The 23289-nt window shown below is 38.0% G+C and overlaps 1 protein-coding gene and 1 non-coding gene across 3 annotated transcripts in view; one reads left to right on the top strand and one right to left on the bottom strand.

Moving 5' to 3' along the window:
* Positions 1-23289, bottom strand: part of GIPC2 (GIPC PDZ domain containing family member 2) — a 106520-nt gene that overhangs the window by 69930 nt on the left and 13301 nt on the right. The window contains exon 2 of one of the 2 annotated variants that reach the window (XM_055401326.2): positions 6304-6489. The exons of the other annotated variant lie outside the window; for it this stretch is intronic. Within the exon in view, the coding sequence (XP_055257301.2) occupies positions 6304-6489 (186 nt within the window). The remainder of the gene's footprint in view (positions 1-6303; positions 6490-23289) is intronic. 2 annotated transcript variants of the gene reach the window in all.
* On the top strand, positions 1576-1682 carry LOC129541857 (U6 spliceosomal RNA). The gene has a single exon (XR_008682915.2). It is a non-coding gene; the product is annotated as a U6 spliceosomal RNA (small nuclear RNA).

Genomic DNA, 23289 nt, shown 5'->3' with positions numbered 1-23289 from the left:
ATCAGTCCTTCCAATGAACATCCAGGATTGATCTCCTTTAGAATGGACTGGTTGGATCTCCTTGCAGTATAAGGGACTCTCAAGAGTCTTCTCCAACACCACAGTTCAAAAGCATCAATTCTTTGGCGATCAGCTTTCTTCACAGTCCAACTCTCACATCCATACATGACCACAGGAAAAACCATAGCCTTGACTAGACGGACCTTTGTTGGCAAAGTAATGTCTCTGCTTTTTAATATACTATCAAGGTTGGTCATAACTTTCCTTCCAAGGAGTAAGTGTCTTTTAATTTGATGGCTGCAATCAGCATCTGCAGTGATTTTGGAGCCCAAAAAAATAAAGTCTGACACTGTTTCCACTGTTTTTCCATCTATTTCCCATGAAGTGATGGGACCAGATGCAGTTACTTTAATTTAAAACCAATTAGATATTCATGTCTTAATTGCATGGTAAAGCCCTCATCTTTATTTTGAATCTAAAAGTATTTTCTTCTCTTAAACTAGAGATCAGCAAAACATGGTTCACAGGTCGAGACTGGTCTACATCTTGCTTTTATACAACTGATGAGTTACAAATGGTTTTACCTTTTTTAGTGGTCAGGAAAAAACAAAATAATATCTATGACATGTGAAAATTATACAAAATTTGAAGTATAGTGTCCATAAATGAGGTTTCACTGGAACACATCTATGTTTATTGTTTAAGTATTGTATATAACTTTTTGTGCTACATCAAGTTGAGTAGTTGCCACAAAGACTGTATGACCCTAAATTTTAAAGAAGCCTAAAATATTCACCATCTGACGCTTTATAGAAAATGTACCCCAACTCTAGTATTAAACTATTTTAGGAATTTGCAAAGTTAGTCGTAAATATACTCTGATTTTTCTGACTAAGTTATTTGTACAGTTTTTCCTGGGAAATGTTAACACTTGGGTACAAATGTTACAAATATGTAAGTCTGCTATCTCTCCACCTGAAGAGGCTCATCTATGAGAACCATGCAGTACTATTTTCCTTCAATTTGTTTTTAATTGGAGGACAATTGCTTTACAATGTTGTGTCAATTTCTGCCACACAACAACATGAATCGGCCATCAGTATACATATATCCCTCCCTCTTAGGCCTCAACTCCCACCCTTCCCATCCAACCCCCCTAGTGTGAGCACCATACAATACTATTAAATACATCTCTGCCATCAGTCTCATCTCTTTAATTATGTGATGATTTGCTGTTATTGTTATTATTAAGATATTAGCTATCAATTATAGTTACTCTCAAACATTGCAGATGTGTCATTAGTTTATACTCAAATAATTGTATAAAGTAGGTCCTAATATTCCTATCTGAAAGAAGGCATACAATGATTTGTCTATGGTGTCACCCAGCATGTAAATAAATGGTGGAAACAAGACTGAAAATAGGCTTGATTCTAAAGCCCAAGGTCCTGTGGGCCACACTGCACTGCCTGCTTAATCAGGGACTCCTGCTTCCTTACCCTTGTCTGAAACTCCACCACACTGTCCTCTTACATCAACCTATTCTGACTTCCAACCACTGCTAAAAGCATGTAAGTACTCATTTCAGCAGCACATACACTAAAATTGGAACCATACAGAGAAGATTATAATAGCCCCTGAACAAGAATGACATGCAAACTCTTGGAACATTCCACTTTTTCTGCTTATCTTGGCAAATCACACTGGAAGAATGAGCCAGAAAATAATGAAATTGCTTACTTTAAGGAGTGGGGGAAATGAGTAATGGGAATCAGGGAAGGAATGACATCTATGAATACAACTTTTACTATAGTTTCGACTTTTGAAATCATTTTATGTATTCAGAAAATTAAATCAACGTGAGAGGAAAAACTCAATTCAAAGAGAAGCAAAAGGATTCAACAGTATTTCAAATGAATAAAAATTATGGGGTAAAGGAAGGAGGAGCAATGAGAACCTATTCCACATAACTCCTGAAGAGAACACTTTGATCGTGTACATGCATTTAAAGACAAAAAGGACATACAAACCTTGAAATCTTTTTAATCTTTTGGCCATACCACATGGCATGTGGGATCTTAGTTCTCCAACCAAGGATTGAATTCGTGCAGAGTCTTAACCACTGGACCACCAGGCAAGTCCTTACAAATCTTGAACTCTTAATAGGTTTATCTTTCAGAGTACAAATATATAGCAATTCAGAAACTATTTTGTGTATATTACAGAACTAAGGAAATCAGTAAATATTTCAATAATTTTGAAAGGAAATATTTCAGTTGGGAAGCCAAGGAAGAACACTGTGAGGCAGGATTAGAACTGGAGGCATAATTATGAATTCATAATTTCTAAAATACATGTTTTTGAACCTCTTATATGGCACCTGAAAGGATCTAGAAACAGTGACACACTGGTAGCAATGAATGCATGCAACCAGCATTCAGCTCTTGATTTTGAAATACCAGTTCTCACTGAAAAAAAAAAAAAAAAAACCCAGAAGAGTCCCTTGAATACATGGCTGATTCCCAGTCTGGAGAAAAGAAGATAAAAGATGAGTTTAGAACATCTTGTTGTACCAGAAAAGAAGGAACTGCTCAATAAAATTATGGGAGGCAGGTCAAAAGGATACAGGAGCTGGCTGGATGGGACACCTGCAGACCAAACCTCAGGAAATTTGAGCATCAAAATAAATGTTGGTAATGAACCTACCGAATGAGAAATCATGTGTCGTATACACACCACTATACAAAAACTACATAACTACTAAGGACCTACTGTATCTACAGGGAACTCTACTCAATACTCTGTAATGACCTACGTGGGAAAAGAATGTAAGAAAGAGTGGATAAATGTGTATGTATAACTGATTCATTTTGCTGTATAGCAGAAACTAGAACAACATTGTAAATCAACTGTATAGCAATAAAAATTAATTTTAAAAAATCATGTGTCCATTGCTAATAGGTGAATTTTTTAAATTAACAACCCACTTCAATATTCTTGCCTGAAAATTCCCATGAACAGAGGAGCTCCATGGGTCACAAAGAGTCAGACATGACTGAGCAATTAAGCATGTACCATATTGCTAATAGATAATATATAAGTGGCATGTTTTATTAGAATGTTTTAAAGAAATATAGGAAATGATGGAAATATAAAAATCACCATTTTGCAAATGAGTCAGGCAAGACTCATCAATAGATGCTAAATCTGTGGGGTGCAAGTAAGAGAACAAGATATATACATAATCTTAAGGTATCTCCCCACAAATTATTACAAAGGAAAACATCACCTTGCAGTGAATAAGACTGGCAGACACTGTGTACACAAGGGACAAAAATTAACATCATGAATATTGAGACAAACCAATAAAATGCATCTTCTGCTTTAGGACTGAGGACATAACATCACTTATTTAATTTTCATGCCAAAAATGCATAATAACCTCTTTAACAACATGAAGAGACATCAGAAAAGTCCAAGTTGAGGGACATCCTATAAAAGGCTGAGGAACTGTTCTAGATTAAAGACCACTAAAATGACATGATAACTAAATAAAATACATGATCCTGGATAGGAATTATACCAGGAAAAATACATTATTAGGACAACTGATAAAACTGCAATATGAACATTAGATTAGTTTGAGAGTATTGTATTGCTATTAGATTCTCTGAGTTTTATATCTATACTGTTGGTATATTGAGACTATCTTTGTTCTTAGAGACTACATTTTTAAATTAAGGAATAAAGAGATATTATATGTGCATTCTGCTTATTCCTATGGCTCAGGAAAATTCACACATAGATATGAGTGTGTTCATATATATATATATATATACATGAAAGAGAATGAAGCAAATATGGCAAATGGCAAAAAATTTTTTGAGTAAAGGGTATCATGTGAGTTCTTTGTATTATTACAACTTTCAATAAGTTTGAAATCATCCCCCTTAACTTTTAAAAAACCACATCAACCTTTTACACAGTATGATATTCATTTCTCTTCTACGTTGAACTATAAGCCAAAGGTTTGGCTTAGACTCCACTTTCTCTTTGACACCATGTTCTCTGTCTCCACGGGGCTAGTGACTAGTACTCTGAGGCAGGCACACATTTGAAGAGGCATAAAAAAATAGAAACACAGCTCTGGACATCAGAGGCTAAGATCTAAAAAATCCATGCGTGTTTGCAAAACTTCCAAGCCCTTCCCTGCTGACATTAGAAAGGCACTGCTCCATGTGCCTCATGTCCTGAGCTTCCCCCAGATAATCCCACATGACTTTCCCAACTCACGGATTTTCCATTTGGTCATCCACTCAACCTTCAGCAGAGTCATATCTTTTGCAGAGCTAAAAATAGCCGTTCTATCAAGTGGGAAGTTAAATAAAGCACTATTTACAGTTAAGAGGATAATTTCCCTAAGGCTCTTTTTTTTCAACAATGATGACGCATCAGCAAATCAAGGTTTGGACAAAATAAAAGTATGAAGAAACTTCATCAGTAATTCTTTGCTCAGTGGTTAGGACCATCAGCTCTGGAATCAGATAGCTTGGATTCAAATCCTGAATTTGTCTAGCTGCAGAACTTTGGCCTAGCTGCTTAACCATCTCAAACCTGTTTCTATGTCTGTAAAATAATAAGTTGATAATAGTGCCTACCCAGAGATGAATCTCACAGACATGTTGAGCAAAAACAAGAAACAGTAGAGTAAGTAACATGTGATTTCACTTATATGAAGTTCAGGAATAAGCAAAACTATGGTGATAGAGGTCAAACTTATGGCTACCTTTGTTGGGGAAGGGTATTGACAGAGAAGAACAAGGGAGCCTTCTAGGTGGTAGAAATGAAATTTCCCTTGCTCTGTGCAGTGTTTACACAGATCTGTGAACATTCATTAAAGGTTTATATCTGTTCAGTTCAGTTCAGTTCAGTCTCTCAGTCGTGTCCGACTCTCCACGACCCCATGAACCACAGCACGCCAGGCCTCCCTGTCCATCACCAACTCCCGGAGTTCACTCAAACTCATGTCCATCGAGTCGGTGATGCCATCCAGCCATCTCATTCTCTGTCGTCCCCGTCTCCTCCTACCCCCAATCCCTCCCAGTATCAGACTCTTTTCCAGTGAGTCAACTCGTCGCACAAAAAAGTAATCAAGAGACTTCCCTGGTGGTCCAGGGGCTGACTTCATGCTCCCAATGCAGGGACCCCAGGTTTGATCTTGTCAAAGAACTAGATCCCACATGCTGTGACTAATAACCAGAGCAGCCAAATATTTTTTAAGTAATTAAAAAGGAAACATGGTATCGAATACAATTGTTGTAAGCATTAAGTGAGAAAATGTATGCAACATGCCTGAGACACATTCAATAACAGTCAGTGTTGCAACTACTCATTACAGGGAATCCCCTGGCAATCCAGTGGTGAGGGCTCAGAGCTTTCACTACAGGACTCACAATTTTGGAGAATTAAGATCTCACAAGCCCTGTGTCCCCCCGACCCCAGCAAAAAAAACTACTTATTATAATAATAGAATTGTTATTTAAGAGATGAATCTTTTTACCACTCTTCAGTTCTTAAAAGTTTTTCATACCATTTCAAACTTCCTTTTCTTGCCTTTGCAGTTCTATATTGCTCTTTGTATTTAGATAAAGTAATTACAGCTGACCCTTGAACAATGCAGGGGCTAGGGGTATTGACCTTTCGTTCAATGGAAAGTCCCTGTACAAAATCCCACCATGTCAGCAGTTCCCCGTATTCATAGTTCCACATCCACAGATTTAACTAACCTTAGACTGTTATATTATAACAATTCCTACTGAACAAAATCTGCATATAGATGAACCCAACAGTTCAAACATGTTGTTCAAGAATCAACGGTATATAGTTTAGAAATTTTTAAAGAGCCTTGTTTTAAATAGATGGCCAAATAACTATGCACTTGGAAATAACACTAAATCAATGGAAATCAACATGGAAGTCATCAGATGATGAGCTTACAGATGTACAAGAGCCCATATGGATGAGTAGGCACCAGGGCCAGGCTTTCCTCTTCAGTAAATGAAAAATCCTAGAGGAAGTTTAAACTGAAGGGGAAAAAATTCAAGGAAAGGGTAAACAAAATAATGGTGTCTTTGAAACAGTTTTTAAAGGAAACATTACCACTCCATCCATTCCTACCGAATTAGTTCTCGCTCTAAAGATCATTTCAAACTTTCTTTGACCTGGTAAATTTTCTTAAGTTTTACCCTCAATTAAGTCACACAGTTGTTTTTGTTTTGTTTTGTTTTTTGTTTAAATACTTACCTTTATAAAAGCATAGCCAGCACCATTATCTGTAATAGTGAGACCAAGTGAATCCTCAGATTTATACACATTCACTTCTTTTTTGATCCCTTTTATGTGGGCAAATATGAAATCTTCAAGACCTATTTGTGCTCCCAAGAGTTTTCCCATGTCAACTTTAGGTGTGTTTAAAGTGCAATATAAGATCTGCAAAGAGAAAGAAATATTTTAAGTCAGTTTCCATCAGGAAAACTTTCTGATCATTAGTTTATTCAATAAATACTTCAATTTACAATGTCAGTGAAATAGTCTTCAATTTACGATGCCAGCAGTTATATCATTAACATTAGGTAATATGAATTGCATGTTTCCTGCAGGCCAGGCTCTGTGTTGAGCAATTTATATCCATTATTATATGTAATCCTCACAACAGCTTTCTATATACATTATCATCTTCATATTACCAGTAAGGAAATTGAGCCATGGTGAGAGTAAGTTATTTGCCTAAGGTCACAAAGATAGTACTTGTCAGAGTCAGGATTCAAGATCAGTTCTCACCAACTTCAGAGGTTTACATTGCTTTGTTACCTGTTACTTACAATGCTGACATCAAAGGCTGTGTTCCCAAAGGTCATGATATGCATAACACAGTGAAAATAGAGGCAACACTATTTTGGAAAACGCATAAGTTTTTTTTTAAACAAGGAAAATTTTATTCATCTTGCATTTTTGTGCTTGACAAAAGTAAATGGTGAATGAAGTCGGGTTTTTTTAAATTGTTTAAAACATGTCTAAAATGGACCTTGAAGACTAGTCCAATCCCTTGGCTCTAAAAACGGAGGAACTGAGGGCTGGAGAGGCTAATGCAACTTAGTCAGATACACAGGGTGGTAGAAGTTGTGTGGAGGTTGTAAAGGGACTTCTTACATTTACCAAGTCTTTGTTTGACCTCATTTTCCTTCAAAAATATAATTTATTTTGCTAAAATCTGCAATGCTACTCAAGCTTGCCAACCATAATTTCAGTAATTTGTGGGGCCCAACTACAAAATGGAAGAGGAGATGGAGGGTTAATAATATGCCCCTGGGGACTTGCCTAGTGGTCCAGTGGCTAAGACTTTGATCCCAATGCAGGGGTCACAGGTTCGATTCCTGGTCAGGGAACTAGAGCCCATATGCTATAACTGAGAGTTTAAACACCACATCTAAAGATCCCTCATGCTATAACGAAAATCAAAGATCCTGTGTGACTCAACTAGGACTTGGTGCAGCCAAATAAATAAATAAATACATATTTTTTAAAAATTTAAAAAACATGCCATTGGTTTAAAGATTAAGTTCAATAAATATTTACAGAGTACCTTCTGTGTACCAAAGATGTTTTAATGCAGCTTTTTTATACCAAAATGACTAAGTGAAAAATTTTACCTTTTGTTATCAAGTAACATTTGCCATAGATATTGCCATTCCTGAGCCTTGCCTCAGCTCTCAACTTCCAACCCTCTCGCTACCTCTCCAAGTTTCACACCATTTCTGATTTCCCTGCTTGGGTTTTAAAACATAAACACCCATAAACCTCTGGGAGCTCAAAAACTGTGCAATTAGTACTTGTTAAATGTCTTTTAAAGCCCTATTAAAATATGTCTGAATTGGAACAGCTCTCCCTGCTCTACAGTTAGAGGTCCAGCATGTTCATCAAAGGCCTGATCAAATCCTAGAGGTACATGAAAGGAGCTAGTGATGAGGACAAGGAAGAGGCCACAGGGTACGAAGGATCAGTGCCTGCAAGTAAGAACTGCTGCCCCCGCCCTTTCCTTTTCTCACCCAGGTCTTTGGTGAGCTGTGCTAATAACTGCTGGGCCTTTAACATAAACTTTTGTGTCCCAGTGAGGACATAATACATTTGGCTTTGTAGTTACTCTTTACAAATATTTGCTGGTGTTAAATTTTTATTATTCAAGGTGGGGAGTGACGAGAAGTCATTTAGGCCAATAATGGCCCCTATCTCTTACTCCAACTGTGAAGTCAGTAGTATTAATTAGTCCACTAACAAAAATGATTATTAATGGATAAAAGGAAGAAGTAGTATGCATAGAAAACAGCTTTTCTCACTTCCTTTCTCAAAATGATGGAAAGTAAATAGAAAAGTTTTCTCCTTGTTCTTTTTCCAGTGAATTGTTAAATGGTGTTCATAGCAGATCGAACCACCACTAATAAAGCAACTTACTGAGTAGACAGGAAATAAAACATTAAAACATAATGATGATAAAATAGGGTAGGGGAAAAAGCCCCCCAAAGGAAATCCCACACAAAGTGAATGTCTAGTTGCTAAGCTGCGTCCTTTCTTTCAATCTTTTCACTTACTTCACTGCAGAGCAAATACTAGATTTCCTGTTAGGTATAACCCTTCCCCATTATGCTTCCTCCAAGACAGAATTATGTTCCATTCCGGGCAGCCAGCAGTTGGCAGCCAAGGCATCAGGGTTTCTTTCCTGGAAGGAGTAAAGCCATGGAATGGAGTTCCACAGAAGGTTGTGTTGAAAATCAGCAGAAATGTCATGGTCCCTGGGAGGTGGATGAAGAGCCCTCTGTAGCAGCAGGTAACTGAAACTCTGTGGCTTTAGATTAGTCCCTCAAGGAAAGATAAAATCCTATCACTCACATAATCTCAATGTACAACTATCAGTGAATACATCTATATGTCATAAAGGTCTAGAGACTCAAATACCCCTTGTAGATAACTGCATTTTGAACTGAAAAGTAAAAAAGTGATATATGACTCTCCAAATGCTGGAAAGTTCATGCTCATTCATATATTCACAATCCTCTATTGGACAGGTGCTTTTTGCCAAGTTCTGTGGTGCATACTAGATGTACAAAGATGACTCGGACCAGTCCTCACACACAAGAAACTCCCAGGCTAGGCAATGATCCACTGACATACAGTGGGGCAACATAATCCAGTTGCAATATATTAAGAGTCTTAGATATTTTAAAAAAAAAAAAAAAGGAATTTCATACATATTGTGAACTTTCCTATCTCCATTCAGACATTTCCTTCAATCTAAAAAGCCTGCCACCCATGTACCCACCCTCTCCCCATGCTCTTATCTATTGAGACTCTGAAGGGATGTGACTGCCTGGGTGGAATCACTCTTTCTACTGCTCTCACATCATTTAAATCTAGCACCGCATTTGAGTGTCTGAGTCACCTTCCCTTCAAGTCCAGTTGGTGTAACATGTATTTGTCATCCTGACTCAGAGAGATGAGACCTTAGTCATCTTTCTCTTTCCTATGAAGCTTAACACAATGCCCTACTCAGTTTATATCCAAATGGCATTTTCTGCACATCCACTTACTTCATTTAATAAAACCAACCTGTGTACTAAGTTTTATTAACCTCATTTTGTGGATGAGAAAATTATGACTTTATCCAATTAGCACTATAATGTTTGATGTCAAAAGAAAGGAGAAAAAGAATACAAGAAAAGAAACACTGAAGCAGTTATAGAATCAATGCTCCTCTAAGAAATACTCGCTTCCAGAGATATACTAGATAAAAGTCAGGACAACATGGTACTTAGCATCATTTTTTACACTCTCCGGTGAACAAATTAAATCAAAAGAAAGTAAACTCAGAGTAAGGTACTATATAAGGAAAATTATCCAACCATTACCTTTCTGATGATTTTTATTGTAAAATGAAATCCTTAACATCTTCTGGGGTATCTATATTTGGTGCTTTACCAACACCATTGCCAATTTTCATAAGCTTGATGGAGTACTTATGACTATTTCACTTTCTAAAGCAGTACTACCCAACAGAAATGTAACACAAGCACCATAATTTTAAATTTTCTAAAAGAATCACATCAACAAAAGATATAGGTGAAACTAATCTAATTTCCTCATATAACCCCATATATCCAAAATATCATTTCAACGTCTAATCATTTACTTTAAAAATGAAATTGAGAGTTTACATTTTTAATGATGTATGTTTACCCTTCTATGTCTGACTCTTTGTGACCCCATAGTCTGGGGCTCAGCAGGCTCCTCTGTCCATAGAATTCTCCAGGCAAGAATACTGAAATGGGTTGCCATTTCCTTCTCCAGGGGATCTCCCTGACCCAAGGATCAAACCTGGGTCTCCTGCATCACAGTCAGATCCTTTACCATCTGATCCACCAGGGAAATCCCTAATTTGGACTCAGTTCAGTTCAGTCACTCAGTCGTGTCCGACTCTTTGCGACCCCATGAATCGCAGCATGCCAGGCCTCCCTGTCCATCACTAGCCACATTTAAAGTGCTCAATATCTATACTTGTCTAGCAGCTACCATTGGGCAGCTCTGTTCTAGAATCCCATGTCTTTATCAGTTTTGTTTTGTCTTTAATAATTTTATACTTTGTATTTTTCCCATCTCCATATAGCTATACATGTCATTCCCTTGGCCAAAAATGCCATGGCTGAAACTTGAATTCTAAATCTAGTCTATATCTATCAAAATCTTCCCCCTCCAATAAAGTCTAGCTAAACAACATTTTCTAACAACACCCTAAGCTAATGCTATTGCTTCATCTTCTATACACCTATCAAATTTTATACATTTCTTGTGGAACTTACCATGGGCTGCTTTGTAAACTTCTGGCAGGTAGGAATTCATCTTATTGTCATATTTGTCTTACTGCATGCCTGTCACTGATTTATAGGGAAGACAGCTTAAGGCAAGAAGAAAGCCACGGCCCTTTGGGGCCAGATGGAGAGCCTTAAATTGTTATTGTGTTGGACATCAATATCTACAGTACCTGTTCCCCTGTCCCCTCAAGTTTCACTCCCCATTTTAAGCCATATGATAACTTGGGGACAAGTGACCCCACCCTCAGTTCCATCAGAAATGAATCATGATTAGGTTTAAATCAGTTAATGACTAAGTCATAATCCAACTTAGGCCAGTAACATACAAAGAAGAGGGACTTTCCTGGTGGTCCAGTAGCTAAGACTCTATACTCCCAAGCCAGGCTGCCCAGGTTTGATCCCTGGTCACAGAACTAGATCTCACATGCTGCAACTAAAGATAGAAGATCCCATATGTTGAAACAAAGACTCAGGGCAGCCAAACAGATAAAATTATTTTTAAAAGATACAAGAAAGGATTGTTACGATTTCTGGGGAAGGAATCTTCTTTTCCACAGAAGTTCCTAGAAAGGTATCTCTTCCACTCTGATGTGACTAACTGCAGCTGTCACTTCAACATTAGAAGACTGACCCTGGGGACAAAGCTGACACATGCAGAAGGGTAGAGCCTCTAGCTTCCGTCTCACCTGAAGACATTCAGTAATAGACACTGGAAGCTGTTACCCCCTTCCCCTCCTAAGATAATCTTCAGATAGCAGGTACGAGGTGCTTCCCTGGTAGCTCAGTCAGTAAAGAATCTGCCTGCAGTGCAGGAGACCCGGCTTTGACCCCTGGGTCAAGAAGTTCCCATGGAGAAGAAAATGGCAAAGCACTCCAGTATCCTTGCCTGGAAAATCCCATGGACAGAGGAACCTGGTGGGTTGCAGTCCATGGGTTGCAAAGAGTTGGACATGACTGAGTGACTTCACTTTTATACCTTCTATGTGTTTTGGAGGAAAATTCACCTCCTCTATTACAGACATAACACTCAAACTAGTAAAGCGGTGACATAGGAGTAAGCATGTGGCCCAATCCTGGCCAACAAGACATGGGAGGAAGTCCAGAAAGCTTCAGAGAAGTATCTTTTCATTCCTAAGAAGCAAACACAGTAAGACAACCATCCCCTTGACCCCTGTAGGAACCCTTACCTGTACGTGATCTAGGAACTTCCACTTACTACTAACTGAGGAAGAGATCAACACCAAGAAAGGCAAAGATTTGGAGAGAACCTAGGTCCTTGACATTGGTAAGTTGCTCTGATAACCAGCTCTGGCAATCATGATACCTCTTGTAAGTGAAACAAGTTGTCTCAGGCAGTTTAACTAGCTCTGTACTACTTGTAGCTGAAAAAATCCTATCTGATACGCAGTCCTATCCCAGAAGCCAAATAATTTCACCAACCAATTCCAGGCTAACAGATTTCTAACTGATAGAATTATTATCCTTTATGTCTTCATAACTCACGGGGGGCTTTTTTGTTTTGTTTTTGGCCTCACCACACCACTTGTAGGACCTCAGTTTCCCAACCAGGAACTGAACCTGGGCCAAGGCACTGAAAGCACAGAATCCTAACCACTAGACTGTGAGGAACTCCTTACAATTCACAGTTTAAAAGTTCTTTCTATCTATCTCATTTTATCTTAAAAAAAAGAGGCAACTCTGAGGTCTACAGTGAATTGTGTTTCCTTTAATGCCTTGAAGTTATGTAATTGCTATGAATTGAAGTGTTATGCAATGAAATGCTAGGCATTGAAGTGTTATGCATTCTTATCCTATAATTTCATATCCTCTCAAAAATTTCAGGCACAAAGTAAAGCCTTCCCTTACTCCAATATCAGCAAGACAGATATCTAGAAAGGAGCTATGTTATACTTGGAATGATTATGAAAAAGAAAGAAAAAAATAGAAGTAAACAAAAGAATGAAACAGTGAGTTAAGGGGTAAAAGACCCACATCTAGTCCCAATTCTGTACTCTCACGAGTTCAGTCATTTGATCTTCTCGGTCTTCATGGACATCCTGGCATTAATAAAGCTTGGTCTACATCACACAGCTATTACTAAAACTCAGTAACAGAGTATATATAAAAGTGCTTTTTAAACTAAAAAACTCTAAAGGTTATTATGAGTATTATCCCTGGAATACAGGTGCTCCTTGAATAATATTTACACCTATGCTTGACAGCTTCTTAAATTGCATTATTTTTCCTGAAAATTAGATTTGCTTTTTTTAATGTTATAACCAGGATGGATTTTATTTTCTCCCATAAATTACAGTATCCTTCAACTTTTTTTTGTTGAGTGTAACTTATGACCATTTTTTTTACCATGCTTTTATATTTCAATTGCTATTTTTCAGTTCTTATCACATGGTTATGATTATTCACCCTAGAAACTCAATATGGCTAGGATGATAAGAGTCTGAACTACTGTATAGAGCCATTAATATAAAATAATATTACTTTTTCTCTGGTGGTGCCATTATATATTCCATACGTATGCTTTGTGAATATATTTAAATATATCATTTGCCATTAGTGTTTCAAAAGATATTCTGGCCCACAAACAGATCACAAATCTCTCCAAAAACACATCAGATTCATTTTTAAAACTCCAGGAAGTCCATTTCCAACTTTTTGTTTAATGCCTTCCTTAAACAGGAACTGAGTTGGCCCAAGATTCCACATGTTCCAAAATCTCTGAAAGAAATTATGGGCTTATATGGCTCGCATTACAGTATTTGGGAATGTGATTTTAAACATCAGCAACTAAAACAGTTACCTCCTGTGATTATCTAAAATAACAGTGTTCCCAAATACTTTAATACAACTACTTTTCTACATCTCAATCTACCAAGAACCTTGCTAACTCTTTATATTTTTCTAAAATAAGCATTTTAGAAATATCAGCTAATGTCATTACAGAAAATAAAGATGAGAAAGTACATAATAATACTAAACCTAGTAATTAACCATACTTTCATCCGGAGTTAATGCCACCATCTTTGTACACAAGAAAACCACTTGGATTATGTTTTCTTTGTTAATGACTAAGGTTCTCTCAGGGCTATTCTCAGATAGAACTATTTAGGCTACTATCTAAACCTCACAGACTTTTTCTCAAAAAGAGAAAAAAGACTGTATTTCCATCTAGTCAATTGCCTTCAAAATAGCAGGAATTAAAAACAACCTGAAACTAAGAATAACTATTGAGTAAAAAAGATTACCCACTTATCCTGAGTGCTTGAACAAAAGAAACTATAGCCAAGCCAGAGTGACAGAATTATATTACTCAAAACTCTTTCCAAAAACTGAGTGTCTTATTCTACATGATTCCCCAAAATACTTGGTAGATGTGTTGTATCAAGGAACTTCTAGAACTCAAACAATCCTTCAGTGACATTCATGACTGGGACACCTGCCTACCCTCTCAGCTCTACACAGTTTGGAGACTGGCTCCCAGCTCTAGTAGACCACTGTAACAGTGAAAGAAATGGGAAGATAAAGGTCTGGGAGAACAAAGTAAATAAAAATTAAGATCTCAGAAACACTAATTGATCACTTATGCGTACCAGGCATTTCCACATACTACCTCATTTAATCCTATGACAATTCTATGTGAGAGGCATTACTACACCCATTTTTTACAGATGAGAACATGAATATTTAAAGAGATAAAAACAGTTTGTGATTAAGTAGTATTTGGTGCACATGTAACTTCAGTCCTGGTTATCCAACCCTAAGCTCTTTCCCCTACAATATTGCCTCTCTCAAACCTAATATCTGCACAGAGAGATCCAAGTTACTGCTCACTTCCTAAAGCATTAGCTCAGCTAATTCATTAGCTCAGTGCAGGCATCACTACGCCTTATGCAGAAGGAAAAAAAAACGCTCAACACCCCTTATATGATTTGTCTAAGGTCACATAGCTAGTGAACGACAGAGTCAAAACTGGAACTCAGACTTTTGTGTTTTTCTAAGTTATGATACTTTAGCTGTGATGTAAATATAAATTCAGCTTTAAACCTAAAACTCCTAAAAGGCAGAGACTACAAAGTTTTTGCTCTACATGGAGCCAAATACACTGTTTATTTAATAAACCACCCACTTCTTTAAAAGAGTTAAGGAACTTCCCTGATGGTCCAGTGGCTAAAACTCCATGCTCCCAATGCAGGGGGCTCGGGGTTAGATCCCTGGTCAGGGAACTAGACCCTACATACTGCAACTAAGACTTGGTGCAGCCAAATAAATAAATATATTAATTTTTTTAAAAAATGAGTTAAGGTAGCTTACAAAAAGGAGATTTTGTAATTGGACTTTAAAAATCAAATGTGTTAAAAAATAAAATAGCAATCAAAATATTGATATTACACCTAATATATTTGATTAATATCAAAATACTAATACAGGGAATTCCCTGGTGGTCCAGTGGCTAAGACTCCACTCTTCCAGTGCAGGGGGCCCAGGTTCAATTCCTGGTCAGGGAACTGATAGATTCTGCAGGCTGCAGCCAAAGATTCTGCATGCTACAACTAAGACCCAATACAGACAAATTATTTTTTAAAAAATATTAATACATTGTTTGACTTAATATGTCATTTTAAATTTCTTCCAGTTAATTTTAAAACTGACCATAACCCAAAGAAATGAATGTAATTAAATAGATATTTAAGATCTCTATTATTTTCCCCGTATAACACATGTAATAAATTTCTAAAGATTTGTTTTTTTAAATATATATCATTTTATAAGTACAATACCTTTGCCTTCACCTTGACAATGGCTACAGTCATCTAGAAAAAAAGTTTCAGTTTCTCAAAGATATAAAATTGGCAACAAGACAGATATTTAGAAACCTGATACTGTATGCTCTATTTTAGACCTTCATAAGGATATTGTACAAAGCCCTGCCTCGAACTATGTAGAACTTTCTATAAATGATTCACTTCTAAATTAGCTGTCCTGGGTCAGCAGTGGCGTCTTAAATAAAAGGTGATTCATCCTTTGTACTGTTCTTTCCCTGGTACAACCACTGTTTTTCCCCATTTTTTTTTAATGGACAAAATAATGTTACAAAAATAATTTTATTCCCTACCCCACAAAAAAGGAAAATCAAGTCACATGTTTTAATCTATAAAATGACTTCCCAGAGTAACCAAAAGTACATTTTCCTTTGTTAATGAAATCTAATCAAAGCAACTATGTTATCAAAGAAAGTAAAAATCTCAAACCAATTCTTGAAACATATGAAAAGGTTAAAAGAATACAGATAGGTTTTAGTCTTGCCTTTGTGGATATTACATAGGCACTAAAGCAATGAGTAAGATAAATCAAACATGGATAGCTATATATATCCATCCTCGTCCACAATATTCTTCAGGTCAGAGGAGATATCCGAGCTTTAGCCTAGTATAATAATGCTGCAAGGTTACGTGCCAATTTGAAAGACATCATAAATCACCAATATTCCCCGTGTCAGGTGCTGTCTCAGATTTTCCAGGTTTCTAAACCACTTATCCTCTTAAAAGTTTCCTCTTGTTTGACACTTAAGATGCAAGAGAACCTCAAAAGGGAAGGAGAACTATAATGAGATGTTTTACATCCAAGAATGCAGCAGTCTGTGAGATATTAAATTATAATTATTAGTAAAGAGACCTATGACTAAACTTTCCAGTTTATTAAATATACAAACATGAATTATTTTTTTTAAATAGTTATTTGATCCCCAACAGGTCCTTAAACAAAGTTTTGAAATTTGTTTGGCAAAATGCTCGTGTATTACCACATTCATATTAACCAGGAAGCAGACTTGTAACACTTACAATGAAATAACTATGAGATACGTGATATTTCAAAACCACCCAAGGGAATTAATTCCCTGGCAGTCTAGTGGTTAGGACTTTGTATGTTCACTGCTGAGGGCCCGGGTTCAATTGCTGGTCAGGGGACTAAAAGATCACAAGCCCTGTGGCATATCCAAACAAAAACAAAACGAAAAACCCATCCAAATAAATCATGGAAAACTGGAAAGCAAGCACGGGGAGCCAGCAGGGGCCAAAACAGAGTGATCAGGGGATGTGATCCTGACAGAAAGAGATGAGCGCTTTATGAAGAAAATGGGCCTTGCAAGAAACTATAAACATCCTGAGAGAGAGAAAGATTGCAATTGATTTTTATTCTAAACTAGGACAACTGAAAGACATTAGAAAAATGTACTTCAGAGTGACAGGGCAAGAGGTGACAAAGGAAAATGTACTATGGGGTTCCCTCGATGAGAGGTGACTAAGGGCTGGGGTGAGGGAGTGGAGGCAACTTACTGACCACCTCAGACCCTTATTCATTAGAAGGCTTGAGATGCACAGAAAACCTCACCCATGGGTAGGGCCGGTGAGACGCAAGGGAGGTTAGCTGTGAGTATGAAGAGTGTGTGAAGATTCTTCTAGGCTTGGGTTGCTGTTTTGAGCCACCTCCCACCCCAGGGGTAGAGAGCCAAGAAGAGAGACTGGGAAGACATGGAGAGGAGCTGCCAGGAACAGAATCCTGTCATAGCATCGGAGACACTTAGTCACAACCCCGGCTAGAGCCTCTCACCTTTGCTCCAGAGTTGTTTATGACCGGCTCCCACCCCGCCCCTTCGAAGCAGCTTCTTCCCACCCTCTGCTGGCCAACATTCCTGCCCTTCCTGCCCGTGGGACTCCCGGGACTGGGGCAGAGGGAGGAGTCAGAGAAGAGGGGAGGAGGACCCCGCAGGGCCTGGAAGCTTCCCGAAGAAGCTGGCAGGCTGCTGCAGGGTTCCGTCCTCAACTCCCAAGAATGTGTCACCAGGCCAGAGCCAGGACAGGCGGTACCAGAGTCTCCTGGCTTCAAGCTTAGTGCTGACACTGTGCCTTCACTACCTGCTTCTATTTTTATCCCGACACCCTCCTCTCCCCACACCGTCCCCAGATGCCTACCATTCAAAACCTGCCCTACTGCCCAGGAAACTGGCTTGTCTTGTGGGTGCTTAATTAGCAAATGTACAATAAACTTTCTCACATCACTTTTTTTTTCCTTTTCTATAATTAGAGGGACTCTGAGTCCTAGTTTACCCCTGTTATCCCAGAGTAATTATTAATACCTTCCTTTTCACTCTGTGAAATGTCTGGGTAGGAAATACAAGTTACCTGGCCATCTATTTATAATACTTCTTCTATTAAGCTGCTCAAATAAGCACGCCTCCTTTTCAGGATGATAAGACCAGACAACATGAGATAAAAGGAAGAACATATGATTTGCATGTTAAAGTACGGTAACAGTAGAGTTCTTCCTCTATCCTTTAGCACCTAAGTGGCTCAGAGGTTAAAGCGTCTGCCTCCAATGCGGGAGACCCGGGTTCGATCCCTGGGTCGGGAAGATCCCCTGGAGAAGGAAACGGTAACCCACTCCAGTATTCTTGCCTGGAGAATCCCATGGATGGAGAAGCCTGGTAGGCTACAGTCCACGGGGTCGCAAAGAGTCAGACACGACTGAGCGACGGAACGGAACGGAATCTTACCCAGAAGCTTCTTGGAAGTCAGTGTCCATGACTGAAGCACAATTAAGATTCTATGAGTCTTAACAAGTGCGGGGAGAGTTGAAAATGAGCTCTAAGTGTTCTGTGGCAAAAGGGAGTAGAATAATTTAGAATTCCACGCTGAGGAAAATTCTGTCACAGGTATGTCTAGAGACATGACAAAAAAATATGGGTATTCCTACAGAGTTATTTTTGGCTCAAGAGAAATAAGCATTGATAATACAATGCAAAATAATTCTGAATAAATTAATATATTTAATATTTCAAGTTTAATTGAGATTTTTGTTGGCTGAAATAGTTTATTAGGTTTACACTAAGCTTTATTGAAGAAGTCCTTCTCAGAAGAGTCCACGTTAGTTACCATAACATAGAATTCCACACTGAGATAGCTTAGTTTGAGAATCATGTATAGAGACAAACTTTTAAATTTGCTTTCCATACTTTCTGGAATTAGGCAAAAAGTAGGAGGATGAAATTGTACAGGTCTAGAATAGAAAAATTAAAAGGAAAAAATTACAAAAGATTAGTCAAAAATTGCCTAAAAAGCATCTTTTTTGAGGAAAAGAAGGAATGAGAACTAACATTTATTGAATCATTGTTCTAGATACCTAATATGCTATTTCATTCAGTTCTAACAACACTCCTATAAGGCAGGCATTATTTGTATATTTTCCAGGTTCGATTTCATTACTCAATTTTCCAGGTGAGGAAATTGAAGCTCTTCAGTGACATCTCTGAGTTTGAATCAGTGACAAACTCAGGGCACACCATCCTACCCTGAAAGCCCCTCCCCATTAGACTGACCTAAAGCACTGCTGTCTGCCACCCTGACTATCTATCATAGGATCCTACAAGCCTGTGAAATAGCCACAGCAGATATGTAGCTTTGAGCTATTGCAAAAGCTTGGAATCACAAATTTAACCAGCCATGTTTCACTCTGTATAATTACAATCCTATAAGACTGATCCTAAAACTAAAAATGTAAAGCAGGAGGCCTTTCTACTGTTTTTCCCTTCCTGTTGCTTTCCCATTTTGCCCGCCACCCCTCCTTTGCTGCCTAGCTTCATCACACAGAGCAAGTGCTTAACCTCAAGCAAACTGGCATAAAGCAACGGTGCCAGTGGGTGGGTGGCGTGATACTGGAAAACTGTTTGAAATGTTGTGGGAGTTTTATTGGTTGTTACAATGATTATGTGACACCATTGGCACTGGGAGAGGTAGAGGATGAGGTAAGGATACTGAGTGAACTCTATTCTCAGAGAGGTTCAGCTCAGTGAAGAGCTGTTTGGCATTCTGCATGATTTTCTCTCTCTCCCTTTTTTTTTTTTTTGGCTGTTCTGAGCCCTAGTTGCATGCAGGATCTAGTTCCCTGACCAGGGATTGAACCTGGGCCCCCTGCATTGGGAGTACAGAGTCTTTGCTACTGGACCACCAGTGAAGTCCCCTGCATGATTTTCAAATGTCCTACTAGAGATTCATGTTGGGAAGAGACTATATATATATAGTGATTAAAACCTAGATCCTCTGTGTTACAGATAAAGTAGGCTTTGTTATGAGTTTCCCTAGATTGCAATTACCACGTAAACCAAGGAAAGCCTTTCTTATTTGCGTAGAACCTTATCAAGAGTTGTTCATCCTCTCAGAAAGTCAAGTCCCTAACAGCAGTGTTGTCCATGTTATTTGAATTTAACAGAAAACATATCAGCCGCTCCTATTATTGTTACATTATATAGTTCTATGAATATTTACAAATATTTAGAGAGCAAAAGATAACAGAATCAAAATATTCGTGTCTTATTCCTATTGTCCTATTCTTTTTAAATTTAAATTTATTAGCTATTAAGTATAGGTACAAGCAACTGACTGCTTCTTTATGTCTTCTAAGATAGTTTTCCCAAGTATTTGCATTGAAATCCATATTTGTTTCTAGTATTACTGTTAAGGAATATATTAATTTTTGAAGTTTTATATACATAGGTAGATGTTATTGTTTAAATATTTATTTCAGGATAAGCAAAAATGATGCCACAAAATATTTGTTATTACAGGGAAACTTTGGGTCCACTAAGGTTAAGAACCACTTGTATAAAGGAAAGAGCATGAGCTAGGAGTTTGACAAACATAAGATAAAGGATATAGGTATCTCTTTGGACTACATGATTTGAGTAGTTTATTTTTGTTCTGAGCTACAGTTGCCTCATCTATCAATCACAGTCATTTCTGGGGGTGCGTTAACTGCTATTTCAGACAAAATAGCACAGGTTAAGTAGTAATGGTAGGTGTTCAACAGTAACTCCCTTCTCAGTGCTCAAGTTGTGCTTCCCTCCCCCACTTACCTTGACAAAAAGACAGGAAAATTAAGATAGGAAGAAGGAAGTATAAAGAATACAGAAGGAGAAAGGGAGTAACAAATCACAATCAGTACCTAATACTTAACTACACCCAGAACACATTGTTAGTATCAGATATGAGAAGGTTCAAGTTACATTCTGGCCCTAGATCATGAAGAACAGGTTGTTAACGCCAATCACACAAACACTACTACAAACACTACTACTTAATGCAATATATGGCTATGCAAATTGTTCCAAAAATGAATACAGAATTATCATTTCTTCAGTCTTGTTAAGACCACTTAAAGTTAACACTGTAACTTAAAAACCTGTGACTTTTACAGACTGAGATATAGATCCTGGATTTTAGCCTTTTCTTTTTTTTTAAGGTTGGAACTTTTCCTCTACGTGTGCTTTGATTATCTCCATGGAGATTTTTATACAACAGCAGATGCACTTTCTGGAGTGCTAGTGTTCTTGAGCCTCTTAGCCACTACTGCTGCTGCTGCTGCAAAGTCACTTCACTCATGTCCGACTCTGTGAGACCCCATAGACAGCAGCCCACCAGGCTCCCCCGTCCCTGGGATTCTCCAGGCAAGAACACTGGAGTGGGTTGCCATTTCCTTCTCCAATGCATGAAACTGAAAAGTGAAAGTGAAGTCACTCAGCCGTGTCTGACTCTTCGTGACCCCATGAACTGCAGCCTATTAGCCTCCTCCGCCCATGGGATTTTCCAGGCAAGAGTACTGGAGTGGTGTGCCATTGCCTTCTCCTAGCCACTACTAACTGGGGCCAAATACGTCCCTAAAAGGCAAATATTCTATCACTGACAAGAGCTAAGATCCTTTCTATCCTTTCACTAATCTCTAGAAGCCATAGGACCTCCCTGGTATTAGCCATGTCCAAGCTTCAACTTCCTACTCCACATTTTAATCACCAAAACTTCAGAGTACTCGGCACACCCCAAAAGCTAGAGTTTTAAGACAGTGAGAAAAAAAAGCAGTTTTTGGATCACAATACAGAGAAACAGTGACAGTCATCCATTCTAGGTTGTCTTCCTCTTTTCTTTACCTCGGCAAGTTATCTAGCCCAAAAGTATTTGTTAGTTGCTTTATTGAATAAATAGTTTCAAAGAACACCTTTAGATGTACACCAAAATTCACAGAAGGATTAATTACAACTGCCAAAAAATGGAAACAACCTATATGTGAATAGATAAAGGTGATGTGGTGTATACATACAGTGGAATACTACTCAGCCATAAAGAATAAAATTTTGGCACTTCAGCAACATGGATAGACCTGGAGGGTATTACGCTAAGTGAAATAAGTCAGACAGAAAAAAAGAAATGCCATATGATATCACCTATATGTGGACTCTAAAAAAAGTACAATAAACTAGTTAATAAAGGGGAAAAAAAAAAAGAACAGGCTCACAAATATAGAGAACAAACTATTAGTTCCCTGGAGAGAGAGGGAAGGAGGGAGAGAAAGATAGGGAAAGGGGACTAAGACACACAAACTACTATATATAAAAAATAATCCACAAGGATACATTGTAAAACACCAGGAATATAGCCAACATTTTATAATAACTAAAAATGGGATATACCTTAAAAATTGTGAATCACTGTGCTGTATACCTGAAACATAATGCTGTGCATCAACTATACTTCAATTTTTTTAAAAAATGAATACCTCTAGTTACGTCAGGTGATAGGGGTTTATCATAAGGAGACACAGAGAAGCAAAAGTACAGGAAACATTTTCAGAAGACAGGCTTCTTAGAAATTACTAAAAATTGGCTCACTGCCATTAAAGACACAATATCAGCTCTCCTGACGTGAATGACACCCTGATGGCCCTCTGTGACCCTGAAAAGACTGAAGTGACTCTTGTCATCCCCAGGCTTCAGTGTTAGGTCCACTTTTTTGCTTCTGCTACTAGCAACTGTACAGAATAGATATAGTGTACACTCCTAATTTGGTTAAAAGTAGAAAGGAGGTTTACATCCACATAGATATGCATTTACTTTCACACACATACTTATAAATTCACAAATTTTATTTTTCTATAAAGATGGTCCAAAAAGTGGCCAAGCCAGATGCTTCTGGGGAAAGAGGACTAGGGAACTATGGTTCCCACTTACTCCCTCCAAAAAAAGTGGATACCCTTTCCATTAAGTACATATATTAGTTTTTCAATTAAATTAAAAATTGGTTTTAAATAACATTTACTATGTAGCTCCACTGGGGACTTCTGCTTCAGAGAGTTATTTCTGCTTGGAGATTTAGTGAATGAATAAAACAAAACCACAGAAACCATTTTCCTTTGGCAGCCTTTGGTCAAACACAGATATGCTCATTAACTGCTGCTGCTGCTGCTAAGTCACTTCAGTTGTGGCCAACTCTGTGCGACCCCATAGATGGCAGCCCACCAGGCTCCCCCG

Source organism: Moschus berezovskii, chromosome 4 (assembly GCF_049115385.1).
Source record: "Moschus berezovskii isolate FMDL1 chromosome 4, NW_MosBer_1.0, whole genome shotgun sequence".
Lineage (NCBI taxonomy): Eukaryota > Metazoa > Chordata > Mammalia > Artiodactyla > Moschidae > Moschus > Moschus berezovskii.
The sequence above is the reverse complement of the archived record's forward strand: the minus strand, read 5'-3'. Positions and strand labels throughout refer to the sequence as shown.